Source organism: Anabrus simplex, chromosome 11 (genome assembly GCF_040414725.1).
Source record: "Anabrus simplex isolate iqAnaSimp1 chromosome 11, ASM4041472v1, whole genome shotgun sequence".
Lineage (NCBI taxonomy): Eukaryota > Metazoa > Arthropoda > Insecta > Orthoptera > Tettigoniidae > Anabrus > Anabrus simplex.
The window spans coordinates 84,420,880-84,434,930 of NC_090275.1; the positions used below are offsets into that span (position 1 = coordinate 84,420,880).

Consider the following 14,051-nt stretch of genomic DNA (forward strand, 5'->3'; position numbering starts at 1 on the left):
CCTGCGGAGTTGAAGCTGCAATAAAGGCCAAGGATGGGGAGGGTCCACCTCGTATTAATGTCCACTATTGGACAGCATATCTTGGGAACACTTAAGAGGACAGTTTTGACTAGTGTCCTGATACTTTCGTTCAAACAGTGTAAGTTCATATCTGGTCTGGCCATATGACCCTGCAATGGTAAATAGACCATACGCCAGCATTTCAATGTCAAGTGTGGATATGCAGGAAATAACCTGACACCCTCAGAAGGCCAACAGTTTTAAGCGGAGGAGCCCTCTTGGGAGGCTGATGGCTCCTCTAAGGAGGAAATACCTTTGAAACTCATCAGGTAGCACATGTATCTTAGGTTAGAGATGGCTATAAGGGCATCTGTTCTCCAGGATAGGAGCGGCTATTTAGATCCCAAATGGGGTTGGCATCACCAAGGGAATGCAGTTGTAAAACTTTGACCCAGCACGAAAACCGGCCAAAGGCTGGAAGCTGTTCAAGATCAAGTTGGTGATAAGTTCACAAAAATCACATACAAAATGATTTGAAATAGGCCTATTAAATAATTAACTTTTGGACTCATCAGATCAAGAAACTGCTAGTATCTGAAATGATAAACAATAGCTGTCAACAAACTGTGTATTGCTAAGGCTGAGCTGACAATGTATGAACTCCATTCATCTGCTTAACTTCTCAATACTGAAATATGTGACTAGTTCATGGTTGTGAGAGTACCTCAAAAGCATATTCATTCTTCATGAGAGTGTGATTCGTAGTTGAATATACAAACCATCAACAAAAGAGATCATTCTTACTATCCGAGAGAGAGTGCCTTATTGGAACAGATTGTTTGGTAGATCTCGCCGATGAGGAAAACTGGGTTGAGCACCGGCAGTCTGAATAGTCACTGCTGCAATCTCGCAACACCTTCTAATGTTTTCCTTCAGTGACATATCAGGGTAATATGCAAGGTAATACGCCATCGCTCCAATGAAGACATCTCCGGCTCCCTGGGAACAGCAAAAAGGTCATAAGTACTACACAGAGTTTCGTGGCTTTCTGTATTCTTATGATTACTGCGATTTAAATGACGTTAAATTACAGAATTTTAGTAATATTTGACTTCTTCCATTTTTGCAAACAATGTTAACTCCACCACTCTCTTCATATTTTTCAGTAAACACTGGCATAAAACAAGGTGATATTTCACCACTGCTATTTAACCATTTAACATGGCACTGGAAGAAGCATTGCAGCAAATCAGAGTTCGATGTCCTTATCAATTGAGGAGCTAGATGCAATAACAGCGTAAGTCTACTTACGCTGTTATTGCATGAATACTGTTTTCAGATTTCCTGGTCCCTTCACTACAACCCAGTCCAGGTCTTAGTTCGCTAGGATGCCGCTAGAGGTCAGGAGCTCACTAAAACTGGTACCATGCGCTACGCTGTTATTGCATGATGCATGCTTCACGAGTGGCACGTTCAGTTGCCGCCAGTTCTCTGGCTGGAGAAGATGTCACCGAGTGGAAGAGAAGGTTTTGTGGCGTCACATTTAATAAAAGACTGGGTATCAGCACTTTGACCTATGTTTCTAAGAATGCCCTCTGCTAAAAGCAACAATTTCATGATACAGAAGTTTGTGTGACTTTATTACCAAAATGGTGTTGTATCAGAGTCATAGGCCTACACTCCTATGTGCCATTTATCTTCTTAAAGAGGAATGATAGCTTTCTCAGTTTTAATGATTTGAGGCTACATGATGTAAGAAAGTGTAGTGTAAAAGCAGACAAAATGGTTGATGTTATTTCACTGATGAAATACTTAAAAACTGAATATTGAGGGGTATGTGAAAGTCATGTCTGTGTGTAATGATTCCCTAGAGTCTGCTAATGCAGCATGTGAAGATGAATCATCCTGATTTTGATCAATGATGCATTTGAGTATTTCAAACAAGTAAGACTCACAATGTCTAAATACCAATTATATACTTTGTGATCTGTTTTTTATTCCTTTTCTTTTCTTTTAGGTTTAGAGAATCATTTTGTAAATGAATATAGGAATAAAAGTTGTTCAGAAAGGAATGTTACTAATTTTATAACATTTCAACTATTTGTTGGGGGGGGGGGGGGGGGCAATTACCGTAGCCTAATACCATAGTTGGAGAGAGTGCTGTAACAAAATCCTCTCGACCCTTCACGCAAATGAACGAAAAAGGTGAATATTAAATAAAGAATAAACTTAATGGTTTTACATTTCTTAGTTAATTTTTTTTTTAGGAATCTGTTCTTAATTTTGGTAAGTTTAGACATTTTGGAGAACTGAGGTGGGATAAACTGCCACTTCTGTTCCTCTATAGTGGTCGATCATGCTTTCCTAACTCCCTGATCAATACCGGTGTATGGCAAAATATAATATTCCTGCTCTTCATGCAATAACAGCGTATAAAATGAAACTTTAAATAACTCTGTCTTTCTTATTAGCTAACAGATCAATAAAATTCTTTGGGAAATACATTTCCTGGCTCTTTTAAATGTCCCTAAATGAAATTCATGTTGATTCTTAATATTACTTTTAACTCAGAACATTTATAAACTTCAAGCTTCTGTTTGTCAAAATAACGTAAGTCTACTTACGCTGTTATTGCATCCAACTCCTCAATTGAAGACCACCATAAATACGATCTAGCTAATGATTTCATTTTAACTACTCCAAGGTGTCCACTGTGTAATTTATTTAACGAGGACTTTCTCAAGGACCTTGGAATTACGACTCCGTAGCCCCACATCAAAATTCCTTGTTTTACAGTTAGCTCAGCTTGCCTTTTAACAAAGTTTCTTAAAGTTGGATCTGGCGTAGTAGGCCAACCGTATAACACATAGCCTAGGATTTTGTTTAACTCCTGGTCTTTTTGGGTCTCAATACGTATATCGTTAAAGTTTATGGGAACATCAGATTCCATTATGCATTGTAAATAACTACCTATACTCTAAACTAACATCAACGTCCTCAAAATGATTGGCTGATAAAGGTAGCCTAGATAAGCCATCTGCATTGCCATAGCATTGATATTTAACATACTGAATGTCATAGTCATAACCTGACAGAAACAATGCGTAGCGTTGCAATCTACCTGCTGCAAAGGTTGGTAAACCATTTTTTGGACCAAAAATGGTTAGAAGTGGCTTGTGACCTGTACACAGAGTAAAATGTCTTCCCCATACATACTGATTGAACTTCTTTATACCATACACAATGCTCAAGGCTTCTTTATCAATTTGAGAGTAGTTTCTTTCAGCTGAGTTGAAGACTCTACTTGCGAAAGAAATTGGTCTCTCAGTACCATCTTTTCTACTAAAAACACTCGCAATGCCGTAAGGTGACGCGTCACATGACAACTTGATTGGTAAATCAGGGTTGTAATGTGCTAGTACCTTAGCCAAAACTAATTTTTCTTTGATTAATTCAAAAGATTTTTGACAAGCTAAATTCCAGTGAAAATCTGCATCTTTTCTAAGAAGCTGGTACAAGGGTGTAAGAACAGTGGCTACATCGGGGATAAATTTAGCATAGTAGTTACTACTACAATTTATGTCTTGGGTTTTGCTGATAACACAGAAATAATTTGAGAAGAACTAGACAAGCTAGAAAGAGAGACAGGCCAAAAAAATTATGCAAAGATAATGTTAATGAGAATCAGTAGAGAGGAAGCACACTGACAGCAGAGCAGTGAGGATGTACTATGCATTGGAAACCACAACTTTCAAAACAAAGATTTTTATAATTGGTCTTACGTTGCACAAACACAGATAGGTCTTATGGCGACCATGGGATAGGACAGGGCTAGGAGTGGGAAGGAAGCAGCCATGGCTTACAATTCAGAGCTGTGCGCTCCTAATCGCATAGCCAACTCGCTCGGTAAACGAACATGAATGAACCAACTTTCGAGTACTGATAACCTTTTTTTTAAAAAAAAAAAAAACCGCCAGATGAAACAGAGATGCTGAGCAGATTAAATCCAAGAAACAGAAGTCTCCATGCTTGAAAGAAGTGGATGGGAGCCAAACTGTTGTCTCACCACACCAAAATATGCACATATAAAACAACAGTATGTCCAATAATGGGCAGAGGATTGGATTCTGAATAAAAAGGAAGAAAGAAAACCAAGTATTGCGGAGGATACTTGGACCAACATATGAGGAGGAGGAAATGAGACTCGAGCATAACTAGGAGATAAAGAAAAGTTTACAGACCTTGATATTGTGACAGATGTTGCGAGCAGGAGTTTGGGATGGGCAGGGTATATCATGAGAAAGCAAGAGAACACCATGACCAAGGAAGTATGGTGTGGTGTATCAGAAAGAAGGTGGTCACCGGAATAGGTTCACATCCAGAAAGATATGAGAAGAATGGGGTGATGCAGCAGACAGGAAATATATAGTGTGAATGAGTGATTGAGAATTGCCAGTCCCTAATCTGGATAAAAATAAGGGGATTGGATATTGGACCAGTACCTCATCGCTAGAAGAACTGCATTACTAATATCTCTTCTGATAATAATAATAATGTAATGGGCTTTACGTCCTACTAAATACTTTTACGGTTTTCAGAGACACCGATGTCTCGGAATTTAGTCCTGCAGGAGTTCTTTTACATGCCAGTTAAATCTACCAACACAAGGCTGATGTATTTGAACACCCTCCAACACAATGGACTGAGCTAGGATCGAACCTGCCAAGTTGGGGTCAGAAGGCCAGAACCTCAATCGGCTAAGCCACTCAAACTGGTTCTTCCACTATTATCAGTAGCACTACCAACACTAAAAGTACAACTGATTAGTCCTGTTACAAAAGCATTTATTTATGCAGACAATACAGCCATTCCTATTCAAGCCAAAACCTTTGAGAAAGTGGAAAGGAAATTTTCAGTAGAGCTGTGTAGCTGTGTATTACAATACAAACCATCTGAACACTAACCCTGAAAAACCGAAGCCTGCATTCCACATTAGAAAGAGAAAGCTAAACATAAACTGAAGAGGCCAATATCTGTCCCACTGTGATGCTCTGAAATATGTGGGAGTAAAACTGGACTGCATCCTCTCGTTCACAGCCCACTGCAGAGACACTACACCTCGAACATTACCATCCGCAAACTTACTGGTAACGTGGGGGAGGGGCACAGACAAGCATTCTCTGCACATCTACTCTTGCTTTGTGTTTCTACACTGAAAGAATATGTTGTATTAGTCAGGTGAAACTACACTCATGTAAAACAAGTTCATACTGCTTTAAATAAAACTGTAACAGTCTGCAGAGTCCAACTCCTGTCAAGAATATTTATATGGGATAGCTCCCAGATGTTCAAAGCAGAATCAATGCTGCCTGGATGAAGTGGCACCAAGTCACAGCAGTCCTTTTTGACTGGAGGGTGCCAATGTATTTGAAATCCAAAATCTACCGCACCATCATTAGACCAGTGGCACTGTATGGAACTGAATGCTGGCTAGTCACAAGGAGACACGAACAACAGCTATGTCATGGAAATAAAGACTCTTCACTGGCCAATAGGACTCACTAGACTGGACAACATCAGAAATGAGGATGTTCAGATGACATTTGCTGTGGCCCCAATCCCTGAGAAAATACGAGAGAATCGTTTGTTATGGTATGGCCACGTGCCACGCAAAAACAGTTCTTCAGTTGTGAGAAGGGCATTAAACTTAAGCCCTCAGGGCCACAGACTTAGAATTTCCATTTGGAATTGCTAGGCGGGCATTAATTCCATTGTGGAGTCTTATCTCCCGTATGCAGTTATCAGACTGTGCCTAATAAAAGGCTTCTGATAAGTTCACCTGCATACACCCCAGCATTAGTGGGTAGGGTCTGACACATCCCACTCTGAAGAGCCTAGTGTCAGACCTAAGACGAAATGCTGGTTAATAGAGCAAACGCCTGAAAAGCCATACATCTTAATTTTGATCTGATTTTGATATGCTCTATTGGTGGAAAAATATCTAATTCCCTCCATGGGAACTTAGAATTTCCATTTGGAATTGCTAGGCGGGCATTAATTCCATTGTAGAGTCTTATCTCCCGTATGCAGTTATCAGACTGTGCCTAATAAAAGGCTTCTGATAAGTTCACCTGCATACACCCCAGCATCAGTGGGTAGGGTCTGACACATCCCACTCTGAAGAGCCTAGTGTCAGACCTAAGACGAAATGCTGGTTAATAGAGCAAACGCCTGAAAAGCCATACATCTTAATTTTGATCTGAAGGTCTGCTTTGTCAATACAATTGAAAATCTAGTGTATATACTACATCATCAAGTACATAAATATATATACTGTAAGTACATGTTTCAAGAATTAAAATTATCTTAATCAGCTTATAAATTAAAATCACGTGTATGTAAAAGACCTTTTTTTAAATTATTTTATGTCCCAACAAAATACTGGATAAAAACAACAATACAATAACAACATTAAAAGATCAAACATGTATATCTTTCATGTTATGTCCAAAGTCCTGTACAAATTTTTTTTATATGGTACTAAAATTGAGCTGGTTGACATTTATCTAATGTTATTGTGTGTCAAGGTATTGTTTTGGTAAGCAGACCCATACTGTTTGAACTTTACTAACTACAACAACTTGGGACCCATGAAGGGTGATGGGACTATGAAGGTCATAAAGATGACATACCTCAATAACATTACATAATTGTCATCTAGCTCAATTTTAGTACCATACACAAACTGTTTACAGGACTTTGGACATAACATGAATGATATTCATGTTTGAATTTTTAATGTTGTTATTGTATTGTTGTTTTTATCCAGTATTTTGTTAGGACATAAAAAAGTTTTAAATAAGGTCTTTCACATTCATGTGATTTTAAACTGTAAGATGAATAAGAGAATTTTAATTCTCGAAACATGTACTTACATATTTATGTATTTGATGGTTTAGTATATATGTACTAGATTTTGAATTATATTGACAACGCGTACCTTGACATAATAACAGTAATTAAGTCAATACAGACCATTGGTGGCCATCATGGTCAAGCTAATAGATACCTCTTTTGTTTATAACGACACTATGTCCTGCTAATTCCAATTTTCATGATGAACTAGCTAACCCGACAGACGTTCTTATTACATAAAATAAACTTCATTATAAAGCCCGTATTGTCGTGAGTATACGTTGAAGGTTAGGTCAAATGTTCCACCTTTACAATACTAAGATTCTTTATTAACTAAATATTTACATGATTTTTAATTATATCGGGACATGTTTCGTCTACCTTGTAGACATCATCAGCCATAAAAACTTTTGAGAAAAAGCTACAAGGACAAGGACAAAGTAACACATTAAAATAATTCGGGTAACCGAATATGTCATTTAAAATGGTGAAGAATTCAGAACTGTTTTGAGCACAGCACTTAAGAATATCGTTGACATTAAAATTAAAATTGTCCACATGGGATGATACAGTAAAAACTTGCGTTAAAATTCTTCTTTTTTGTGTGATGTGTTAATATATAATATTCTGTTATGTCGTGAAGGCTTGATAATGAATTGCACAATGTTCATTCCAATAGGATAATAACGATGTATAAGAAATACAGCGAGCATATGTTAAAGCCGTCTTATTGGTGTAGTATTGGCATTTCCTGTTGAGAAGTTAGGTGGAAAATTTGAACGTGATGACGTAATGTGGAATGTGCAGTAGAGGGCCCTAGAATAAGAAAGATAGCTGTTGTTAGTGTTAAAATAGGCAAGTTTTTGTGTCTTGAGATGTAAAGTAATGAAAATGAGAAGTGCGGCACATCTGATTACTTACGTTCTCGCCTGTCTGACAGCGACTAGTTCAGTGTGGAAGCCTGTGGTTGACTGAGAGCGAACTATGGAGGTCGTGTGTGAAGGGAGCCACCATGAGGGGAAATTAGGGGAAGGTTAGGATCAGTAGGCGGGAAGCCGTCACATGGAAGCTTGTTATTGGATTTGTTAAAGTAAGAACTATTGAGCAATGCCTCAAAAATTACGTTCGCAGTTTCGGAAATTTCATTTAAATTGTGAAAAGGATTGCATTTATGATCTATATTAATATAGATGTTTTCTAAAACATTAAGTAAAGTGCTTTTATTATGAAAATAAAGAATTTTTAAGTCCTGTTCTATGGAAGTGAAGGAATGATTGGATTCTGTCATGTGAGTACTCATGGCGGAGTACCTTCTATGTTTAGCGGCGTTGATATGTTCCTTATATCTAACTGAAAAGCCTCTTCCGGTTTGCCCAATGTAGCTCGCGGAACATTGGTTACACTTTAACTTATAAACGCCTGACCTATTATATTTATTCGTAGTGTTGTTAATTTTATGTTGGTTGTAAAAAAGATTAGTATTATTGTTGACTGTTTTAAAAGCAATGTTGATCTTATGTTTCTTGAGGGTGTTGGTGATATCATAAATCTTACTATTTGTATAAGTGAAAGTGGCATATTTGTCTGTTTTTCTTTTTGTTTCTCTAAGTAAAGTTGAACTGGATTTGTTAGTAACTTTATTGATTATCCTGTCAATGAAATGCCTGCTAAAACCATTTTTACTCGCTATTAAGCGGATAAATTCAAGTTTTTTTTACGATTAGCATTTGATAAAGGGACGTGAAAAGCTCTGTGGATTAAACTATAAAATGTTGCTCTTTTTTGAGATTCCGGATGCGTTGAGTCTTGTCGAATAGTATTAATAGTTTGGGTGGGCTTCCTAAATATGGTATAAGAGAATTTGTTGGAGCTATTGTTAATAGTGACATCTAAGAAGTTTAATGAATTATTGACTTCTGCTTCGGAAGTAAACTTGATCCATGGATCAACTGCATTCAACTGTTCAAGAACGATATCACCGTTGGAGACGTTGTGATCTATTAAAGTAAATGTATCATCAACAAAGCGTCTCCAGAATACGATACCTTTAATTTTGTTAAGAATTTTGGAATTTTCCAAGTGGTCTAAATAAATTTCTGCCATTATTCCTGAAGCTCGGGAGCCCATACGAAGACTATCCTGCTTATAAATTTTCCCATTAAAAGTGAAATAGTTGTTGGAAGTTACAAATTCTAAAATATTTAAAAATTCTTCTATTTCTTGTATGCTTAATTTTCTGTGTTTTAGAAAATTATCCTTGATGATCTTTAAAGTTTTCTTGACTGGTATATTGGAATACATGTTTTTAATGTCAAATGAGTACATTTTTTGTTGCGGCTGTAATTCTAGGTTTTTTGTCAAATTACAAAATTCTATAGAATTCTTGATGGAGTTGGGATTTTCAAATTTGTAGTATTTCTTCAAGAAATTATGAATAAATTTGGAAGTTTTGTAAGTCGGGCTGTTCCTGTAGTTAACTATGGGTCTTATGGGAATATCTATTTTGTGGACTTTAGGCAATGCTTTAGCTGTGGGGATACTGGGATTCATATTAATGAGTTTTTGAGAATCATGTTCAGTAAGAATAAAGGACGTTTGTTTCAATAATTGTTTTAAGTTTTTTTGGATATTGTTAGTAGGATCTTTTTTTATCAGTTTAAAAGAGTTATCAGAAAAGAAGGTTTCAGTTTTTTGCACGTAAGTTTCTTTGTTCATAATAACTGTGGCATTGCCTTTGTCCGCTTTTGTAACTATTAGATCATTTTCGTTAATCTTCTTTTTTAACGAGTCTATGGCTTTTTTGGGAAATAAAGGAGCTGTAGATTTGCTGACTTTAATTAAATTAGAATTTTTTTTGCGAATATTAAGTCTGATTTCTGTTTGGCTGTCAATTGGTAGTTTTTGTATGGCGTTTTCAGTTTCGGCAGTGATAGTAATGGCATCTTTCAACTTAAAAGCAGTAGGCCAGTTGAATTTAGGGCCCTTCTCTAAAATTTCGATATCCGAAGCGCTAAGTTGGGCATTAGAAAGATTTATAACCGGATCATGGAACTTCACGTCTTCCGAGTCGGAATCGTTGATGTGCCTATTGTATGGAAAGAAGTTTTTATTGTGACTATTATTACGCAAAAGTGAGTTGAATTTGTTGTCTAAAGTGGCCTGTTTTTTGACAATTACATTCTCTATCTTCGTAAGAGCGAATTTCTGAAAAGAATCCCATTCTAGAGGGGTTAGGGAGGACGAAGTAAACAGATGTGCTTCATATAACTTTGTGTTAAGTAAAGATTTTTTCCTGTGTAGAAACTTAATTTCATTCCTGATCCATAATGAATTAGACCTAGATTGGGTTTTTCTGTGCCAATAAGAACTGTTGTTCTTATTTTGATTGAACTTCAAAAAATTTGGAATGAGTCCATTATGTAAACATTTCTTCAAGAAAGCATATAAGGAACATGTAGATATATATAGATATATAGATATAAGGAACATATCAACGCCGCTAAACATAGAAGGTACTCCGCCATGAGTACTCACATGACAGAATCCAATCATTCCTTCACTTCCATAGAACAGGACTTAAAAATTCTTTATTTTCATAATAAAAGCACTTTACTTAATGTTTTAGAAAACATCTATATTAATATAGATCATAAATGCAATCCTTTTCACAATTTAAATGAAATTTCCGAAACTGCGAACGTAATTTTTGAGGCATTGCTCAATAGTTCTTACTTTAACAAATCCAATAACAAGCTTCCATGTGACGGCTTCCCGCCTACTGATCCTAACCTTCCCCTAATTTCCCCTCATGGCGGCTCCCTTCACACACGACCTCCATAGTTCGCTCTCAGTCAACCACAGGCTTCCACACTGAACTAGTCGCTGTCAGACAGGCGAGAACGTAAGTAATCAGATGTGCCGCACTTCTCATTTTCATTACTTTACATCTCAAGACACAAAAACTTGCCTATTTTAACACTAACAACAGCTATCTTTCTTATTCTAGGGCCCTCTACTGCACATTCCACATTACGTCATCACGTTCAAATTTTCCACCTAACTTCTCAACAGGAAATGCCAATACTACACCAATAAGACGGCTTTAACATATGCTCGCTGTATTTCTTATACATCGTTATTATCCTATTGGAATGAACATTGTGCAATTCATTATCAAGCCTTCACGACATAACAGAATATTATATATTAACACATCACACAAAAAAGAAGAATTTTAACGCAAGTTTTTACTGTATCATCCCATGTGGACAATTTTAATTTTAATGTCAACGATATTCTTAAGTGCTGTGCTCAAAACAGTTCTGAATTCTTCACCATTTTAAATGACATATTCGGTTACCCGAATTATTTTAATGTGTTACTTTGTCCTTGTCCTTGTAGCTTTTTCTCAAAAGTTTTTATGGCTGATGATGTCTACAAGGTAGACGAAACATGTCCCGATATAATTAAAAATCATGTAAATATTTAGTTAATAAAGAATCTTAGTATTGTAAAGGTGGAACATTTGACCTAACCTTCAACGAGACGTTGTTCTGTCAAAAATAAAAGACAATGGAACGAACTCAAATTCAATCTGGACAGCACGCAAAAATCAGAATAATGCAAATGACTGCATTATCAACATCAAATGAGTTAATTTTCTACTGCTACAAAAAATTACTAACAAACTACGAGAAACGTGTTTTCATTACCTGCAATATTAATATCTTGATTGTGAATAAGGAAATGCTCAAATAGGTCACAGCATATCACTACCCAGAAATAACCTTGATTGACTGTAACGTAGATGGGAACTGTTCAGCAGGTCTTCAAATCCCTCACAAAGCCATAATTATCCCCCGTTGCAAATAAAGTAACTTGATAAGTTGATGGCGTGAAGATAATGTGGCAAAATTTACTCCTCTTTCTTCGAAGGAAATAACTATCACAGAAAACACTGATTCCAATCAACACTATGAAGATATGTTTCATTGTAAAGCTTTAAGGTACACGATATATTTTGTTTGATAACCTGGCGCATAAACAAACAAAGTTGATAGTTTTCCAACATGGGAATAGGCAACATACAATTAGGCATGCGAGAAACGTGAGTTTTCAAGATTAATGCCGCAAACACTCAATGACTGCCCCTGGGATTTATTTATGGTGGTCATAGCAAAAGCGAGCCGCACTGGAAACTGCAGTCGTTTAAATTCAAATGGTATGTCAGTCGGAATCATAAGGATGCGTGGTATCAAAACGTCTTCTCCTTTATGCTTCCCCGTTGTAATGGTTGCTTCGATCAAGTTGTTCAGTAATGTTTTCTAGCCATAACTGATCATTCCGGAGATGTAAAACAATATCACAGGCTTCCGAATTTTCTCCAACTATAACAATGGCAACTTCATGAATTGTTGGCGCATTGAAACGTCTTGCATGTTGGCCCACAGGAGTTTTATCAGCTCTGATTACAATTTTGTGATTATCAGATGGCATGAGATCCAGTGCAGTTTTGAACAATGTAATCAACTGATTGTGTTGATGAAAGAAAGTTTGTAATTGTTCTACAATAGACCTCTTCACTGAACCTCTATGTGCACACCGCAGATGAATTCCTTGTATTGAATTGCCCATGAAATATATTTGCAGGAATTTGTAGTCGCCATCTAACACCAGCAACAGTGAACCTGTTCTGTGATATATTTGGCCTTTTATCTGTTAATTAAAGAGGACAGGTTTATTATACTTGTCACAAAAACTATAAAATAAAATAAACAAAGCAATGTGGGGGATAAGTCTGTTTGTTATATGTTAAAATAAAGCAATATGGGGGATAAATCTGTTTGTTATATGTTACCTTGAAAGTTGGCATGAAATTGTCCCGAAGTACATTTGTTTTCTCCAAATGAAGTCATTTGAAAGCAGTTGTTATATTTTTGGATATTTGTAAGGAAATGTATGGAATCTGTTCCCGTTCCTGAAACCAATGAGTACAATTCAATGGATCTGGTGGTGGAATAAATGGCACTAATTTCACTTTGCCACTTGCGCAACACAATCGAGCGGCGTCATTTTTGTATTTCAATGCCTTACAATTTTGGCAGAGTTCATAGATCCAATAGCAATGCACTGGTAGGTACTGTAGTCAATTGAAACATCGTAACTGAAAGCAGCTCGATTCAAACTTGGAAGATTATTAGCTGAACGATGCGCTGCACGGGTTTGTGATATCCAAATCCTTTCAGTTTCATTTCGCTCTTCACGTTGTTGTGCAGTCCGATTAGACTGAAAATTAGCCTGGCTTGTAGCATTTCGAGTTCTTTGACCGAAGTTGCTCCGCTCGCGTCTTATAGGCGGCATGAGTTTTGAAACGAGTACACTGTATATGGAAACACACACAAAATAAAGAAATCGATGAACCTGTTTGTTGAAAAGCGAAGATTTAAAAAGAATCAGGGTAGACAAAGATCTCCAACTATAACAAAACACAACACTGCATGCGACTGTCTGGAGAGCGTATGCACGAAACCAAAACCCAAGGAGACATTCTTCCTGTCACAAACTGAGAACTAAGCTAGATAAGAACTTGGGGTTTGTTTTAAATATAACTTCCGTATCTGAAGACCATTTACCTCGCTTTGACCCCCCCATGCAAATTCAATAGCAAAGAAGTTGGCCAGCGACTGACTTTTTCGTGCCTGCACATAAAAATCTCTGAACATGACTGAAAAGAAACACAAATTGAGCATGTTCTTAATAATTTAAATTTAAAAACAAACTTATCTACGTCGAGCTGAAATGTTCCTTTACTAGCAGTGAAAAAATTACAAATATAGTGAATATAAAATAGGAGTTTTGATATGATAAGTTCTATGCAATGAAGATTTTGCATTTGAGGTATCATTCCATTATATTAACATTTTCATACTAAATTATTTTCTAAACCATTTTTTTGTTAATGGCATCAAATGTGGCTTGAAATTTTGTACATAATCCAATATTCACCCATTTTTTTAACTGATAACATTGAGATTTACGGATATTTGGCAAATGCGCTGGATTAGAGGACAGCGCTAAGCGCAAATGTGGGAGAAGGAAAGAGAGACGAACAGTTTGAATGGAAAAAGAGAAATGGG

At 36.7% G+C, this 14,051-nt stretch overlaps 1 protein-coding gene across 2 annotated transcripts in view; it reads right to left on the bottom strand.

Annotated features, from left to right (window-relative positions):
- Window positions 1-710: 710 nt before the first annotated feature.
- Window positions 711-14,051, bottom strand: part of LOC136883213 (ribokinase) — an 80,217-nt gene continuing 66,876 nt past the window's right edge. For both annotated transcript variants that reach the window (XM_067155413.2, XM_067155411.2), the window contains one exon: window positions 711-999. In XM_067155413.2, coding sequence (XP_067011514.2) covers window positions 823-999 — 177 coding nt within the window. In that variant the 3' untranslated portion in view covers window positions 711-822. The remainder of the gene's footprint in view (window positions 1,000-14,051) is intronic.